The sequence below is a fragment of the Melospiza georgiana genome, chromosome 3, assembly GCF_028018845.1.
Source record: "Melospiza georgiana isolate bMelGeo1 chromosome 3, bMelGeo1.pri, whole genome shotgun sequence".
In the NCBI taxonomy this organism is placed as follows: domain Eukaryota; kingdom Metazoa; phylum Chordata; class Aves; order Passeriformes; family Passerellidae; genus Melospiza; species Melospiza georgiana.
The window spans coordinates 24,299,763-24,318,893 of NC_080432.1; the positions used below are offsets into that span (position 1 = coordinate 24,299,763).

At 38.8% G+C, this 19,131-nt stretch overlaps 1 protein-coding gene across 3 annotated transcripts in view; it reads left to right on the forward strand.

The window, feature by feature from the left end:
- The window catches only part of LCLAT1 (lysocardiolipin acyltransferase 1), a 112,076-nt gene that overhangs the window by 43,316 nt on the left and 49,629 nt on the right, over positions 1-19,131 (forward strand). For all 3 annotated transcript variants that reach the window (XM_058021442.1, XM_058021440.1, XM_058021441.1), the window contains 2 exons: positions 9,314-9,460; positions 17,950-18,066. In XM_058021442.1, the coding sequence (XP_057877425.1) occupies positions 9,314-9,460; positions 17,950-18,066 (264 nt within the window). The remainder of the gene's footprint in view (positions 1-9,313; positions 9,461-17,949; positions 18,067-19,131) is intronic.

The following is a 19,131-nucleotide window of genomic DNA, read 5'->3' on the forward strand; positions in this document are numbered from 1 at the left end:
TGATGAATTGTGTGCAGTAAAGTTTTCAAAAAGAGATATTACGTTTCAGTAATCTCAATTTCAGAAACATTCTTGCAGCATTTCAGTACATCTTGCCAAAGCTGGCGTCTCCAGGGAGCACTACTCTGCTCTTGGCTGTTGCTGCAGTTTCTCATCTGACATCATCAGAAGCTACTGACACATTCTGCAGTATCAGTTTTCAAGGAGAATTTCTAATGGCATTGACAGTTTCCTGCATGGTCTGACATGATAGGACTTCTCTACAGTACTTGTAATAGATAGGAGCAATTAATATTCTCAACTATCCTGATTTAATTAGGAGTAGTTTGGGAAGTGATACAGATTGTGGTGCAGTCATGTTCAGAATGTGCTATGGAACACATATTGTTCCAGTAGGTACCAAGGAACATACAGGGTAGTGTGAAATGACCAGATAATGTCTAGGAGATGGTTTTAATTTTTTTCTGAGCATTTGTGGAATTTCCACATTCATTTGTGGAAGTCTTCTTGTGATAACCAGTAAGACTTCATTGGAAATAGGTATGTTTTAATGATGGACAGTTTGATTGTGTTGGATGAGCTTACAGTAATATTTGAATTTTAATGGTTAAATGTGCCTCAATATGTATGTGAAAAATAAATTGAAATTTGGGTTTAATTTGAGTGCTATCAGATAAATCTATGGAAAAGTGAGAGAGGGTAACCAGAAGGACTAATGTCAGAGCATGGCTGCCACATGAGATAATATTAATTCTAGTTTTGCTTAGTGCAGATGGAAAAGATAAATACCATCATAATTCAGTGTACAAACATAAAGTATGCAGGTGTTGCAGGCACCATTAATGGACATATCTTCAGGACTTCTCTGTTCTGAAAAGGCTCACTAAGGCTGCTAAAGGAGGGAATTATAATTGAAGCAGACCGGGCAGGAACAGGTAAGGAAAGGACAAGATGACAAAGAAAAAAGAGGAGAATAAGCAAAGGTGACAAGCCTGGAGTAGTTAAGCACAGATATAACTGAGTAACTCTGTCCAAATCTTCATCTCTGGATTCAAGTTATTCTGTGGCTAACATTAACGTATAATTTAGAAGATTGCAAGATGTTGGAGCTTTTTAGTCATTTTTCACTCATCTGTTCACTCACATGTTGTAGCTCACAAAGGCTCAAGTTAAATGCCAGGGGGGGAAAAAAAAGGACGTTTGCTCTATTTCAGCACTGGGCTCAGCCCCACCAATCTTCTACTACACGTCAGTTGATCCATTATAGCTGTCCAAGTGTGCGAGCCTCGCCTGAAGCAAGCTCAAAGTAATTTGAGTCATCTTGTTTTTCAATGAAGCAGGGCAAAACAACTCAAATTATCCTGCCTTTGCCACAGGCTAAGAGCATACACACCGACAGCTATGATGGATCAGCTACCAAGAAGTAAAATATTGTTGTCACTAAGCCTAGAAAATTTTAACGCTTAACTCAATTGGAGTATGGCTAAAGCAGTGCACTGTGGAGGATCTGTACACATTTGTATCGGCATGGAAATGTTTGTGCTGCCACAGCTACTATCATAGGTAGGGATGGAAATGCTTCAGCATAAAGCTCCTTTGCTCTGGCAAAAGCAAATCTATAGCTGGATTTACATTAAAATTCTTACCAATAGAGCATATTATTCAAAAAAATTGAAACTTAACCTACTGAACTTCCTAGTATAGTTCCTGTGTCAAGTATCTTACATTAAAATAGGCTGAGAGTTTTGAGGAGCTGCAATGTTTTGTCTTCTAGCAATTCAATTATGAGCTGCCAGACTTAATTACCATAGAGTTGTTAACCTACGTGATTTCGAGAGTAGAAGTAGAAAAGCATGCTCTCTAATGGCAAGCACAATTGTTATTCTACCAGCTATTCCTGCTGAAGACTCTTGAAGAAGTTTTAAGTGTGAATGAAGGATTATTACTGTGCAGCAGAAATGCAGTTTAAGTTGCCTGTAACCTTTTATGCTTTTTTTTTTTCCCTTTTGTAGGGAAGAAAAGCTTAGGGGCCTGTTTCCCAGCTTGTCTCATCCAGGAAAGGCATAATAGGTTTCTCCCACCCCTGTCAGGAGAAAAAAAAAATCCCACAACCAAAGCCAACAAGCCTGTGTTCCATTAAACTTTCCTTATCCTTTCTATATAAGAAGGACTCCATTTGTTCTCTACCCCTTTTCCTCTCCAAAATGCACATCAAAAGTGTGAGATCAGATGCTAACTTCTTTCATTCTCCCCCTTTTGCAAACAATAAGTGATGGAGGGAGGGGTTATTTTGTCCAAGCTCACAGAACAAATCAGAGCAGAATTAGGTTGGCGTGTTTTCCTGACTTGCATTCCTTTGCTGTTACCAGTGGGTTATGCAGCATCTGTACAGCTCAGCTCTTCAGGCTGGGTTCCTTTCAGGGTCCCCCGTGGAGGAGATGAAGCATCTGAAGAGGATGCAGGCCTTTGGAAGATGTTTTTTGTTGTAGAATCCCTCCCAGTTCCTGACAGGCAGTTCGGATGACACATCCGTGGGAGAGTCTCACACTGTTTGGTAGAGCCTGCTTGTTCTTCCTCACAGTCTCACAACTGGAGGTTGTTTTCTGCATGTCTTTGGAGATTTTGGAGTGACGTAGGGCTTTTCTTCAGATACGTATTGGGCAAGGCTCATCTTTTTTAACACGTAGGTTTTCATGCGCTGTTTCACTGTATTGATGTATTTTTAAAATGCAACAGAAAAAGCTACTTTCCAGCCATCCCAGAGCCTTTGCTTTAGTTTCCTTTGCTTTTGAGTGATATTATGTTCTGTTATTCTGATTTTACATAGTGCATCAAATCAAATAAAATTCAAAATAAAATTTAAGGTGCATACTATAACAAAAGAGGTTTAATAGTCTGTAATGCCATTTATAGCATTTTGTAAGTGGCACTAATATAATGGTAGAGTTAATCATCTAATTGTCCATATTCTATAACAATGGCATAATTTAGGAAATGAAATTAATTTTTGAATATGAAGCGTCCAATAATATCCTTCTGAACCACAATTAAGGCACTGAATATTGAAAGAAGATGGTAAATCTCTGGGTGCTTTATATGCACACATATCTTGCTGCTCCTGTAATGAGTCTTTCCCACATGGTTTCACAAGCTCTGTGTTTGTTCCTTGGCTGAGAGATACCAATTCTTCAATGGAATATTCTTTCTAGAAGGTTCCACAGTTATTTTTTCACAGGCCACTGTATCTGACTAGCTTGTTGACAGCATTGTTCTTGCCCTGACAAGGAAATCTTGTGCTGCAAACCTTGTTTGAAGAAGTTTTTATTCTTTCTCAAGAGAATGAAGCAAAGGAAATTGAGAAAGCATTAAGACTTGAATGTGACTTAAACGAACATAAAATTTGGAATAATTTGGTACTGAAATAAATGCATGAGAACTATGGACAAGTGAAAGATAAAACTAGCTAATCAAAGCAAGACCAGAATATTTTTGTATTTTTTTCAGTAACCTTGAAAATCTGTGCTTTTAACATTGCTATTTGTTAATTGTTTTAGTCAGGAAAAAAAATTTGGTTAGGCTTCACATACATTAAAGGACATGATATTCTGTAGAATGCATGGTAGACTACATAGTAATATATATATGAAATAGATAATCTGAACATAAACTGGACATCACCATAAAAATAATTTTAAAACAGATGTAGATTAATGTTCAGAGTCTGTTAGTGCAAGGCAATAGCAAAAGCATGGTGGTTTTTAAATTAACACCTCACAAATTGAATCAAATTAACAAATAGACTGAATCAGATGATTCACTATAAAAACAAGAACACTACTGTGAATTTGTATTTGTGAATTTTATCTCTGAGTTTATCTTGTAATTTGCTTAAAGAATTCACCCAAAAAGACAGTAATAATTCAATTCATTATACTCCTATTAACTGAATTATTGGAAATGAGCATGGTTAAAGAAAACTTGCCAGGAGCAGAGATTGTACTTTACGAGATTGTTTCAAGAAACATTTTTTTCTTTATTTTTCTAGTTTCTGCTCTCAAACCATTACATTAAATATAAAAAAAAATTAATTATTTGTTTGGGGCTTGTAGACATAAAACTACCTAGGAAGTAGGAACAACAGCAAAATGCCCAGTTCTAATTGAATTTGCAGAAATGTGCTTATGAGTCTATACTGATTAAAACTCAATGGTGTATATACACAGTACCTTTACACCCTGGCTTCCTGTATGATTTTCTGTGAGCCAGCATCTTTTCAGTACCACGGATCTCTGAAACAGGGGACATTCACAACTGCTTACTTGTTGCCTTGTGGTAATTTTATGCAGCAAAACGCTTGGAGTACCAAACTGTTAATGGGTGCAGTTATTTGTGTACAGTGGGATCATGAGCTTCCGAGGGATTTCCCTTATTAAGCCTGGATGTCTGGTTCTCTGATGCCTCAAAAGCCCTGATCAGGACCAGACTCCTGTTGAACACAGACACACTGAATAAGGCTTTTATTTTTGACCAAGATAGTGCTATGAAGAAACAGTGAGTAATCCAGTTGTAGAAAAGAGAGGATGAATGAATATAATAGCAAACCCCATACTAGGCCTTTTACCTTCCTACCTGTTTCTGTAATTTTGAATCATTTATTGAATTTGTTTGCAGGGGGTTTAGTAGTATTAGTTGTTCTGTTAATTGCTACAGGTAACATACTAAAGACACCATTTTCTGGAGGGGAGGTGTGTGTGTATGTTTGCTCTCAATATCAGCCATAATATCCCTCTTTGAGATGTGACATTTTGGGGGATATCTAATTTCTGAGGCTGTGTAGATAAAATTGTGATACAAAACCAGACAAAGGCTTTTTTTTTTGGCACAGCTCAGCTCTTTCTCTCTTTTGTTCATTGTCACATCCATGTTTGGTATCTGCTTACTTCCAAATTACCTTTGCAATGAAAACACATAAAGGAAATTTCAGCTTTGAGTGTTGTTTTCTTCTAAAGGATTTTGGGATGAGGAAATAGAAGTGCAGGGTCTTAGAATTTAAAAAGCTTTAGTCTTGGAGCTAGCATTTTTAATACAATGCTGCAAATTCTTGACCTGCATAAGCTGTAGTTTGTTTTATCCCCAAGGCAGTAAGGAAATTCTGATGTATAGCACATCTCTCTATTTCAATAGCAGGCTTTTCTTTTTGTGCAAGCACGGTTTTTTTTCTGCACAGAATTACATCCTAATAGGATACATATCATTACTGTGTCTGTGTTCCTAGAGATTTTAAGCTGCTTGTTTATTTTTTCAGCTCTGAAATGTTGATTTAAAGGTCAATGTGGCTAGCTATTCTCTCTGGTAGGTTTTTGCACTGCTGTTTGGCAATTTGGAACAAGAGCTGTGCAGTGTGATGTTTTTTGTGTGCCTTTGCAAGCAATGTTAGTCATCCAAAATGTCGGCTCCGATAAGAAGATTATTTTAGCAAAGAAATGGATGTGCATTGTTATGGTTTCTTTAGCTTTGCTGTTTCTCTGCTGTGTTTTTGTCATCAATGATTTCTTAAGAATCTGCAAATCCAAAGGTAACCATTTTTCCCCAGTCAAGTAAATGCTGCCTTTGCTAAGAAAATTCCTGTTGTCCAGGAGCTTTTAGACAACCAGAAATGCTGTGCTAAGAAAGCAAAATGTATTTAATTCAGTTGAATAATATGTTGACCTAAACTGAATAGCAAGTCTTACTGCAGGCTGCACATGAGAAGGGACTGCCTTCTGCTGCTTTTTCATAAATATTACTGATTAGCAAAACCTTTCATTCTGCCCATTGATTTACTGTATTCCTCCTGTTTCCCCACACATTCCTGTTTGGCTCCCACATCATGTCTTGGACTTGTAACATGTTGTTTCTGCAGCAGCACAATGCAGACACACTGGAATAGAAATCAAAGCAAAAGTTGCGTTTGCTTTGCACAAAGGCAAGGAAAAGTGGGGTTTCCTTACCCACTTGACACTAGTGGGGTGATGAGACACTGCTTCATGAAATAAGGCTTTATAAAAATCAGTAATTCACAGTTTTGTTGCCTGGAGGCCTTGAAGTGGAAATTTCTCCACAGTCATAGATGGTAAAATAGCTTGGCCCAGTGTGCTGTGCTGGGGTAAGTCAGGAGGAAACCTGGGTCCTTTACTCTTAGTCATCTATCTGTTAGATAATCTCTTCTTTTTTGAACAGTCAGGACTGTTTTATGTAATTAGATATACACTTAAAGACAGACACATTCTTCCAGAACACTGGATGTTATTTATTGGAAAGGTTACAAAATCAAACCTGTTGTTTATCTTAAAAACTGGATGCCTCCCAACTCCTTCCCCACTCCTTCTCCCTGACATTGTACTGTCACTACATTACAGCTTCTGTTTAATTATTCATAGCCCAAATATATAGCACCACCACTTAGAGCAGGAATGGGAAACTACTGCACTCTATCCTCTGTTTTATGCAGTTTAGTCAGGTAAAGTACAAGTCACCCAAGCAGCATCTTTTGTTGGTAGCTAAAGGTGTTTTTAATTGGATGGTCACAGTGCTGTTGAAGAATGATAGCTAGAGTGAGTTTATGTGCAAGTTTTGTTATAATTTAAAGCCTTGTACTGCATGAAGAAGGGTAGGAGAGAGGATGGGATCTGACACCTTTTTCCATATTCCCTTTCTTATGGACCCAAATCACTCCTAAGGAGCTGCTGACCTGGGAAAGTATCAACAGGCTTCCTTATAAGTGAGCATTTACTTTGCTTTTTGCTTCCATTCTTTCAGCCTACAGACTGTGCTGCAATGAGAACACAAGGACTGAATAATTTAGGCCTGATGTGTGATACCACACAATAAAATGGCTTAGCACAGTACAGGTTCCCATATACTAATTTAGGTGTAGTGTCCTATGTACATAAAACATATAAAAGGTCTGGGCTGAGGGCTAAGAACAATTGGAAAACACAGCAGAACTTTCCTAATCTCTGTGTATTTTTCCACTCTGTCCTGTGGAGCATCTGCATTCTCACAGTTATAAATGGTATAGTTCAAGGCATCTCTGTTTCTGCTCAGAGGAATTTTGTCCTTTGCACTGTCCATTTTTATGAATTTGATATCAGGTGAAGTATCACAAAATATCTCAAGTTGGAAGGGGCCCATAAGGGCTATCAAATCCAAATCCCTGCTCCTCACAGGACAGCCTAAAGCCAAACCATGCCCAGGAGCATCAGGCAGATGCTCTTTGAACTCTTCCAGGTGGGTCTGTGATGACTTCCCTGGTGACTGACCACCTTTTCAGTGAAGAAACTTTTCCTAACATCCAATCTGAACTTCCCCTGATACAGCTTTGTGCAGTCTCCACCTATCTTCTAAAGGAACCAAGTGCTTGGGCACCATCTGGTATGAAAAAATGTCCTCTTTATATAACATTAGCATGGAAATGAAGCCCTGATTATTTCAATTTCAAGTACTAGTGTGGCACTGTTTTTGTGCCATGTATTGTAACAGTAGGAGATGATTACATGCAAAAAGATAGCATAGTTAAATTGTATCAGTTATTTTAAAGTTACTGTAAAATGTACTTTTATTTATTTCCTTCAAGCAATTTGTTAAACATGGATAGCTTCTGTTAATAAAGCTGTAGTGACACTTCTTGACTGCAGATGTGGGAATGTGATAGGTGCATAAATGCACATAAAATGTTGTGGTCAAAGTTGAGCTTCCTTTACAATGAGTTTTTCACAAATATAGTATGCAAATATGGAAAGATTTGCTGAGACTGCATTCTGGGCATTTCTTTTCTTTAGTCATATAACCACTTCTAGTATTCAGTTATCTGAATATCACTGATTGTCTGGATATCTGAGATTGCAGACTGCTTGTTAGTTATTCATGTTCCATTTCTTTAACTGATTTTTAAAAATTAGAAGTATTTACCTCATGATATAGGTCACAAATCTTTAACAGTGCCAATAATGTTTCTAACCAATACAGAACAGATAATGCAGCAGGTTAATGTATTGTCCAGGCTGACTGACTTACAAAATTGATGGAAAAAAGGAGTGACTTTAATAAGTAGTTTTCTAGCATGTGGTCCTTATGAGGTACTGCTCTGAACAGAATATAAAGGAATCCTGTGAAGAGGAGCTGTAATGAAGGGCAAGAAGAACATGCTGTAAGTCACCAGCAAAGGAAAAACAGGCTTTGAGAGTGGTGGTGAGCAAAGAGGAGAATGGGCAGCTGTGATGTTTTCTCTTTGATGTGCAGGATCTCTCGGCAGGTTTTCTGATGAGGTACAAGCTCGCCAAGTACGGTGGCAAGGCAGTGTCATGCTCTTCTGAGCCCTGTTTAGGAAGGGAGCATCTCAGGCATGTGGTGGAGCTGGAGCCCTGATTTTTCATCCTGCTGTCTGAGCTAATGGACAGAACTTGTAATATTATGTGATATGCTGTACACTATATACTTGTGCCAAAAAGAGCTAAGAAGATACTGAAGATAATGGGGTGGCCCCCCCTGAGCTGCAGGCTGAGCAACAGTTGCACTTACTTCCCTGCCTTACATTGTCAGTTGGATAGCAAGCTGCAAATCTTTCTGTGTATTAATACAAACAAATAGATAGATATAATTTTTTATTCTATAATCAAGTGTAAAGAAAAGCTGAAAGTATTTTCTTCTGTGAGTAATGAAAATTATAAGGAGGTATATGTAATAAAGCCCTCAAAGGAACAGATACTTTCTGGCTTTAAATGCTTCACCTCAGAGAATCATGGCACTGTTTAGGCTGGAAAAGACCTTTAAGATTATCAAGTCTGAGCACATCCCTCTGCACTGCATCCCTGAGCAGCACATCTACACAGCTTTTAAATACTCCCAGGGATGGTGACTCAAACACTCCTCTGGTAGCTTGTTCCTAGGGCTAGGTTGACAGCACTTTTGGAGAAGAATTTTTTCCTGGTATCCCATCTAAACCTGGTGCAACTTAAAACCATTTCTTCTTGTTCTGGTGCATGTTGCTTGGGAGAAGAGATCAACCCCCACCTTGCTACAACCTTGTTTCAGGACAGCATTTACCCAGTTCTTGGTCTGGTAATGAGTTTTGAGTTTTGAATGCATTTACACTTTCTTTTTTTTACCAATCCAAAACTCTTTTTACAAGGTAACCAAGTGCTCTCAATCAGAGTTGATAACAGGCGGGCAGCAGATTAGATCTAACACAATTTATAAAATTCTTTGGAATTACAGACACTGTGGAAGTATCAGAGTGAAATGTTGCTGAAGGTGTGTTTTTTTTAAACTTCAGGCTGGGCGATGCAGGTTGCAGCCTTTGTTTTCGTTCAGAGGAAGTGGGAGAATGACAAGAGTCACTTCAAAAAAATGCTGGATTATTTCTGTGACATTCGTGAACCGCTGCAACTCCTCATCTTTCCAGAGGGAACTGATCTCACAGGTAGGCTGTACTTGTCATCTTCTCAGGGAATGTTCAACATGGAAATTGTTTGTTGTTTATGGAAAGAGTTTAAGTTTAAGTCCAAGGCAGGAGCAAGACCTGGTTCTCATGGGTAGTAGAAATGATAGTAAATGATCAAACAATGTGCTGGTTCATGTGAGAGGCACAAACACAGTTCCATTAGGAGACTTTGCAGTCTTCCTGAAATAGCTTACATTGCAAAGCATCTACTGATTGACACTGCTTTTTATTGGTCAGTACTGTACATACACTGCATTAGCAAAAGCAGATTTCAGGACCTGGAATATATCACTTGCATGCTCCTATTTCCTGAATTACTGTGACAAAATCATTTCATACCAATGAGGGATCAATTTCAATCCCTAAGAGGGATTGAAAAGGACTAATGATTCTATTTAATTTCTTGCCCAATGTTTTAAGAGGGGAACATGGAGATACTTGTTCCTTAGGCCATGTAAGCGCTGGAAGCACTCTCTATCTGCCTCTGTAAGGGAAATGTCTCTGTAAAACAAATGTTGAGATAATCATAGGAGTAAATGTAATGAGTTTGACCCTGTAGCATTAATTTTTAATCAAATATCTACCTTGATACAGGTATCTTATGGCATCATTAGGAAGCTGTTAATCAATGTTGAAGACAACTCAAGTGCCTATAAAAGAAAATACTGTATGAATGTTCTGTGGTGGTTTGTGCCTCCAGCATGATGCCTGATTTGATAAGTGTTATCTTTAAATAGAAAATGAATTGCAATTAAGCTTCTATCTTCTGGCTTATGTTAAAGATTTTTGCTATACTTTTCATTGCAGATATTCTCAAATCATATTTTATTGCAAAGACATGTCAGTAAGTAGTAGACACGGTATAAAAATAACTAACATATGGTGCTGTTTTTCCTTCTATATTCCAAATATCCTTAAAATGGATATGTGTGTAGTATTCAGATGCTATCACACTGTAGGGAATTATCATCACTTGATCAGCTTTCCTTAAAGAGGATAAATTCATTGAACATTCTTGGACTTCTTCACATGACATGTCTTGTTGAATTGGTTATCTTGTATCTAAAGATAGGAAAAAGGATGGAATTTTCTTCAGTAAAAAAATTGTGAGGCCCTTGGACAGGGTGCCCAGAGGAGCTGTGGCTGCTCCATCCCTGGAAGTGTTCAAGGCCAGGCTGGATGGGGCTCTGCTCTAGTGGGAGCTGTCCCACCCTGCCCATGGCCAGAGGCTGGAATGAGGAGATCTTTAAGGTCCCTTCCAAACCAAACCATTTCAAGATTCTATGAAATTATCTCACTTCAACTTTTTTTTCTTTGAATTCATGAGGAACTGTTTCCTCCTAGCTCAAATTATGAGGTACAATCTGTATCTTACTCATGGAGTAAGGAGGCACCTCCTTGGAGCACTCACACTTTCTGAACAGGTGTTTCCATCTCAAGATGTCTGAAAGAATTGGATTGTTTAGAATTTATCCATAAATTTTGTATGCCTTCTAATCTCTAGAGGAAACTAGTATTCCTGAGAGACAACAGAATTTTAAAGACTTGAGGAAGCTTTGTATTGCAGGTTTAAAAAAGATTTGGCTGAGGACTAAGACAGCCACAGTGTGTTAACATTTGTGCTTGCAGAGTCCTAAAGACAGTGGTGAGGATGCTCCCACCTGAATGCAAAGCTGCTTAAGGAAACACAGGGTTTTCTCTGTGCTGTAGTTACTGATTTAAATTACTTAGGTTAAACTTGGTTATAAGTTGTTGATCCCTCCACTGAGAAACTCATGGGAACAAGTTTCTTTATTTAATTAATTTTAAAAAAAGCTAATTGAATTTCTGGACACAGGTTGTTGACAGATTTTTTTTCCCTTTGGTAAGGTAATTCTGTTGCTCTGATTTCCCTTCTTTATGCCTGTGTAACATGTTCTCTTTACCTCCACAAAGCCCAGTGGAGATGTACTAACTGTGCTGTTCTGCTGAGGCCACCACAGGTGGGTGTGAGCAGCCCAGGAGGAAGCAGAATGGTGGGAAGGATGGAGTGATGGATAGGGAAGACAATAGGGCACTGTTGTGCTGGCTTCTGACGTGTTCTGTATTTACCACTCTTAAATTGCCATCAAGTATTGAATGCCACTTGGATACTGCATTTGTGCTTAAAAGGATGAATACAGATGGACAAAACCCTGTATTTTTTTCTCTGGAAGTAAATAGCTCTCCCTCTCTGATTGTCCTCACAGGAAATACTGCTTAATATACATTTTAAAATAGTGTAGGAGACAGGAAAAAATCCCTTGACAAGCTAATCCTGACCAAGCAGTAAATGTATGCCATATGAGAATGCTAGAACATAATGTATGTACCCTTTTGAAGAAATTATTTTCAGAAAACTGTTGCATTATTGACATATTAGGACCTGTTGCAATTTCATGTTCCATCCTTTAGAATAAGAAATAAACTGCGTTTTTTCTGAACAGTTTCTCAGAATTGTAGGGAACATTTTGCAAAAATAGAGGCAGTGACACTTGTTTTCTGGCCAAATGGTAAAACTGCTAATTACTTCTGAAAACAAAATTCCTCTGATGCTTAAAATGAAAAGTAACATTCTGCATCAATGAATAGCAGAATTGCTGTGCAGCTCTGTGCTGCTGTCATTTCTTTATCCTCTCAGTGGCCATGTGACAATGATAGATTTACTTCTCTTTATAATATTTTCAGGTATTTGAGAATGAGATTTCCAAGAAATGTAAAATATGACTGTATTTATATTTTGCCTGACTTTAAGGTGGTGAAGTACTTTGCTGTGGGAGATGCTACAGAAATAAATTTTAGAAATAGTAATGTCCTGAACCCTGAACACTGTATTTGCAGACTGGATTGTATAGGGGCTGAGGCAATAATTACATAATTGTATACTTATTTCTGATAGGTTGGCCATCTTTTCACTCTGGAGTACTTGAAGGTTAAAGCTCAAAGGTATTTTATTGTAATTGCTTAAAAAGAAGCTCTCAGCAGGTAAACATGTAGCCAGGCTTTCTGAAGCCCTGAAGAAAACAAAGCCACCATGAGTGTCATGCTTCCAGAAAGCTGGAATACAACCCACCATATTGCCTGCTCTTTTGTTTTTCCTGGTGTTCCTTACAGGACTGTTTGTAGTCGTTCTTCAGAAAGCAATAACAGAAAAAAAAAAAAAAGTTACTGTGTTGCTCTGTGCCTGGTGCAGCCTGATTTCCTCTGGATTTGTGTGTGCATCCCTGTACATGTTCCTTTCTCCACACCAGTGCTCCTTTCCCATGTGTTCCCTTCCGTGTGACGTTTCCTGCCCAAAGCTCCTGCTGCTGCCTGGGCTGTGCTGCCCTGGCCAGTGCTGGGGCACCCAGGGGGCTCTGCATGCTGTGCTGAGAGCCCTGGCACACCAGCAGCCTGCCCTGCACTCTCCCTGACCCTCATCTCTGCTCCCAGAAGCTTGCCTTTGCCCAGGGTTTTCTGAAGCTTCTGCTGGGCTGGATTGTCTTTGAACCTCTTGTCCCTGATAAACTGTGTTTGCAGGGGGCAATAGCTTCAAAAGTTAAGGGGAACAAACAGGTGGACAGAGTGTGATTGCACAGAGCTTTTTTCCTTGAGGAGCAGCTAAAAAGCAAGTAGGAAAGCTTGCTGAAGTTCAGATTTTGGCAGGGGTGATGTGATGTGGATGACAGAAGGTAACAATGAACTGCAGTTGGCTTTTTAACTTTGCTAGTAAATGTGATGTGCTTTGGTAGGGCAAAGAAAATATTGATCAGAAGCACTGAAAGGGGTTACTCTAACGTGGAATAGGTTGAAAGTAGCACAAGTAAGAAAAATTGCTTCCTTTTTTCTCCAGGTATTAACTGTGAGCCAATAAAGCTTTATCATTTCTATGCAAACCTCTAATAGGGAAATGAGGATTTTACTTTTTATCAAATTTGAGAGACTTTTGGAGTACTCATTTACTCTTTCACTGTCTGGCACTAATATAATTTGAGAGTACTTGAAGTCATAGAAGAACATGCATGTTTTTATCAGTGCGTTTTTATCACAAGTGAAATTAAAGAAAAGGGTAGTACTTAATATCAAATTTCAGCTCACAAGCTAAAAATACCATTTTACTAAAAAAGGAAAAAATTGTTCATTTTATGCACAGCTTTTCAGGAGCATTTCTTTAAAATCTGTAACTCAAAAATAAAGAAAATGTGTTAGCAACATTTCTTCCTTTAGTTACTTTAAATGAAATTTTGAGGTGTGGTGCTTCTAGAAAATGCTGACTTTGAGCTTTGCCAGTAATTTTAGAGTGTGGCAAATGGGATTTAGAGAAAAGTGGGAAAAACATAACGAAATTATTTACCAAAGGTGGCACAGGAGCACAAAAAAACCTAAGAAGTTTTGGCAAGAACCCTTAAATTCTTGTATTTTTGTGTAGTTTGATAGTTGCTCTGCAGAAAAGTCTAAAGACTCAAATAAACTGGATGGTTGTACCTGTCACCACCCCAAAGAACATGCTCTGGGAGCCTGCATGCATTAGCTGAAGGAGACAGGGAAGGAGAGGCAAGTTGGTGTGAGATCTGAGGAGACAGGGCATGAAGCAGCCCTGGAAATGTCCCACATCACCCTCAGCTGATAAACTGGTGCTTTCCATAAAAATAAGTTATTGTCCTTATTCCTTTTTAAAAGCAAAGAGAACCAAGTGGTTAAAATAGTCCTAATAGGAATGATGAGCAAAAACATGGAGACTAAATTTGCTTTGACTTTAATACGATGTAAGAAAGAAAATACTTGTTCCTAGAAAGCAACACTTGCTCAGCTCTTCAGAGGGCTTGGTGATAGGGGACATTACCTTTAGCCAGCCAAACTATGTGAGTGGATTTTGGCGACTGAGGTAAACTGAGTGCATTTGTAGGACCTGTTTCAAGAGCTGCTTGATGCTATTTATGTTGGTAGTTTAGAAGAAAAGAACGTATGTTTTTCCTCTTTTTGAGGAAGTTTTTAGGCATCTTTCACTTTTTTTTTTTTTATTATTCCACCTAAGACTATTATAAACTTGACTATGGAACAATAAGACACCTGCATGAGTTTTGCTGCACTGACAGTGTAGCCTGGTCTATTGATTATGGGATTTTAAAGAGGCATTGGTTGTGTGAATTCCCTCAAGCTGCTAAGGATATAAAAATGGGTTTCTAATTTCCTGGATTGGTTTTCTAACCTCTAGATTTCACAGAACGGGGAGCATTGCATGTTCTGCCTTTTGTTGCCTCTGGTTCTGAGCAGCAGAATTTGCTCTGAATCTCCCCCAAAAAGTTTGGGCACTGGTGTCTGGCACAAGGATCCTAAACAGCAGTGGGCACCAAGGTCCTTACATTGGATGAGATGGCAGTCAGAACATTTAGTCATAAGTAAAAAAAGAGCAAGAAACTGGGGTTTTTTCCAATGCCAAGATTACAGAAGGGGGAGGAAGGGCATCATTCCTACTTTTTTGTAGTGTGGAGGCTTATGCTGCCCTTGTTTTCAGTATATCATCAAAGCACATTGACCTTCCTGAGTTGCTGTAATAAATAATGTTTAATGCACAAAGACCTGTGGCTTTATAGTTGTTAGGAAGGGGAGAGGGAGATGATTTTTCCAGATGACAATGATCGTTGTGTTAGCTGGGAGCATTATTCTAGTTGTAAAATCCCATTACTCTAGGGTCATGCAAAAAGGGAGGGGAGCAGTCTCTGTTATATAAAACTTACAGTCCAGAGGCAAGACAGGCATACAAATGTCAGGAAATAGCTGAATAGTGTTGGCCAGTGTGCTGATGTCCAGCTGTTCACACATTTCAGAAAGGCAGTGTAGTAAAGGGAAATTTGGAAGATGTTTTGCAGATGTTTACAGTGAGTTCTTGCCAAGTACAGGGAGGTGCACTTAGAAGAAGTTTGAAGATGATTACTTCAAGGTGATGGGCACTGGAGGTCCCAGATTTTTCTTGCAGCATCAGTTGGGTTTTACTCAGAGAACATAAGTGTCCTTTCACTCCTTGCTTATCTTTAGTGCAAGTAGGAGAGTTTTGCAAACACCAAGGAGCATTTTTGTGCTCCCTCTGAAGCAAGGTGCTAGTGAGCAGATACACAGAGAGAGTTCTGAGTGCTCATTAACTGTGTGCACTTTGATGTGCTTAAAACTTAGAATTCTTGTTTTAGACTGCTTACCTTTATGTAGATGTATATGGCACTTGTGTCTCAAAGCTCTGATTGACTTGATTTGCAGATTTTCTGAAGTGAAACCCAAACTTGGATATGCTGAAAATGAAGAATATGATACTTCTGTCCTTTGGAAACAACAGTACATCACCTTAAGAACTTTTGTGATTAATAAATTTAAAACATTTTACTCAAACCATTCCAGAATCTGGAAAGGAACTCTTGATTTTGGTAGTTTTTATAGGAACAGACTTGGTCATCAGTGTCATTTCTTAGAAAATAGTTTTGTTCATGAGCTAATACTGGTGCACCTAAGAGGTAGAACCTGTTTTTTTTGGAGGAGCATTGAATAATTACCAGATTACTGTTGCCTCTTCAGCCATTCCAAGTCTGGCTCATGGTTCCCTTTGCAACTTTTGCCATTGCAGTGGGAGTCTGCAAGGCAAGTCCCCTTTGCTGATTCAGAATAGTCATTTGCAGTATTGAATGGAGTAGTAGTTGAGCAGACAAAAATAGATATTCTGACTATGTGGTTAAAGACATAATGTATATGTCCAAGGGAAGATAAATTAAATTACCTAGCCAAGTGTAATTTTAGTATTTCACACATTCCATAATTTTAGCAGTGCTTTTTGAAGTTATAATATTTTTCAAGTATTTGTATGTTTTGGCAATTTGGCAAGAATTAAATCTTTGGATCCTCTTTGCTGAATCACTTGCTTGGCTACTGTGCAACAGCTTTCCTTTCCTTGTGACAAATCACATGGTCAGGAGATCTGTGCAGTGAATCTCAAGGCTTGCATATATGAAAAGCAGCTCTCTCAGGCATGGAAACAGTAGGTCACAGGGAAAAGATATTTAGTGTGGTGATATGTTATAGCATTTATTAATTGGTTGACAAACCTTTAGAAGGGGCACCAGCATTTTTGAGAAATAAAGAGGTCATATAATTTAGGGACAAAAGAAAGATGGGGGAATGTTACATTACAGCAAAAAATAAATCTCTCACTGCTCTTGATTTGTTCACTTGTGCTATTGTACTTTTACAGGAAAAATTGGGAGGACTGTAAAAGGAAGGATTTATCTCTAAGTATCACTTACTTTAAATGATTAAACAGCAATATGTTTTCTATTACTTTATCTTCCATCTCTGTTAAGCTTAACTGTGGACCCTTAAAAAATAAATTTTTGTTTTAAAAATAAAATAGACTGCTCAAGCAGTGATTTTTTCCATACATCAGTTGCTGGGATTTTGTCTTTTAAGCACCTGTAAAACTTCATATGTATGAGTTATTAAATAAGTTATTTGCTCAAATTGATTTTTGCCATGTTGCCAAGGGAACCCTGCAGATGTCCATTGCCTTTTGGCCCCAGGGGAGGCACAGCAGGACCCGCAGTAAAGAGCTGAATGTAGCCAGCAAAGTCCTTTTGGCTGTTGACTGAGGCTGCTTGGAAGAGCCTCCTGCACATCACAGGAGAACAAATTGCCTCCTCTCCACCTGTCTCCAGAAGTTTTTGCTTTGGTGTCCTTGTCTTCCTTGCTTAGCGGGCTCTCTTAGCAACCAGCTCTGGAAGGCCTTTGGTTTTCTCATTAGTTTTTTTGATTACCAGAGGTTTGAAATACATCTGTCATGGGGTTTAGCCATGGTGCTTTCCAGCTGCCTTGCATGTACTGTGTGTACAGTGGCAGGCATGTGTTGTGGCACTGAGATGCTTGGTCAGAAAGATAAAGTGGGGAACTGTGTGCAGCACAGGTTGATGAATAAAACATGGCAAGTTCAGAATGAAGATGTAAAATAACATTTTAAGCTATTAGATTAACTGCTTTCCTCTTTTTAATATTTTCTTTCTGAAATAAGTGTAGTGTGGTTAAACACTGACTTCAAGGTATCTCTGTAATATGAAACTTATATTACTGTATGTTGTGCTTTTTGAGTTGAAAAAAACCCCAAAACACAGTTGAGCCAATTAATACACTGTAGAATGGATATTGAAGTGTACAGAGAGCTATTAACAGACTTATAAATCTCAGATTGCATTTGATAAAGTATGAAAGATTTGCTGATGATTTGCTAAAATGAAGTGAGAGGGTAAAAAGGCTTTTCTTGCAATCCACATGGCTCTTCCTCATACCATGGTATGGCCAACTGAAAGCACACTTGTGTCTGCCTCCACATCCGTACTGTGTGAGCTGCTGTTGTGTCCTTCCTGTCGTGTAATCATTCCATTTAATCCATGGTCTGTGTGCACAGTAACACCGAGTGCTGCTTCTCCTTCTCTCCTCAGACAATACCAAAGCCCGCAGTCATGCATTTGCTGAGAAGAACGGACTGAAAAAATACGAGTACGTGTTACACCCGCGAACGACCGGATTCACCTTTGTGGTTGAGCGTCTAAGGGAAGGTAATCCTGCCCTGCCCTTGTTTTTCCTTTAAAATGATTGTAACATGGAGAGATTTGAGACTTGATAACAGACACTGATATCATCAGGAGGTATGCAGGGAATGGAAGCAACTTTTGTGTTGTTTAGTTTTAAGTATTTTAGCTTGTTTAGCAGACTTACATCAGAAATCAGTGGAAAAAATCTCAAGGAAGTTCAGCCTGTACCGTCCTCAACCCTGAGTGGGTGGTTGACACTGAACACACAGGCACGTATGTCACTGCCCTCTCAGAAAAGGCTTCTGGGTTTAATTCTGAGAGCTGGGTAAATGAATTGTTATGTTAAATGGACAAGGGGAATGCACAGCAGCATGGAAACTCAGCAAGTCAGCCGCCCAGCGCTGCCAGATGTTTGGGGTGATGGTGACTCAGAGAAGCTGTGTGAAATACAAGTTGTGCTGCTTGGCAGGGTAGTGGACAAGAAAATGTGTGATACTTTTTACTCAGAAGTGGTTTTCCATCCCAATATTAATCTAGGCATTAGGGTTGAAGATGTGATTGTTACACTGAGATGTCTGGGAGTTGTTTTGGGAATGGGCACTTTGAGGAGGTTGAGGCCATCAGGATGTAACCTTTAAATGGTACAGATGTGGCAGGGATTCAAGTACAGATGAGTGAATATTTGCAGGATATATGGTTGAAGAAAATAAACATGCACAGTAGATATGAAGTGACTTTTTTATAGGCTGGTTCTTCAGGGAAAAGCAATTCCAGATCTTTACCACATGCTGGTTATTTTGACTGCCAGAAGAAGAAGTTTGAGATTATTAAAAAGAATAGGGGCCTTCTGGTAGGTTTTTTTCTAGCTGGAATCGTTGCTTGGATTTTTGAAGGCAGACCTGGCTTGCATTTTACCTGCTTCCTTCTAAGCAGATACCCTAAAATCACTGCAAGCACTTTGGAATTTTGTCCAGCTGGACAATCCCATTTATCTCTTTGACCCTATTGCACATTCAGAGCTGGACACCTTCGATTTTCGTCTCTCTTGAATGTTTACTACTCAATTTGCTGTAGTAAAAAAATTTGCCA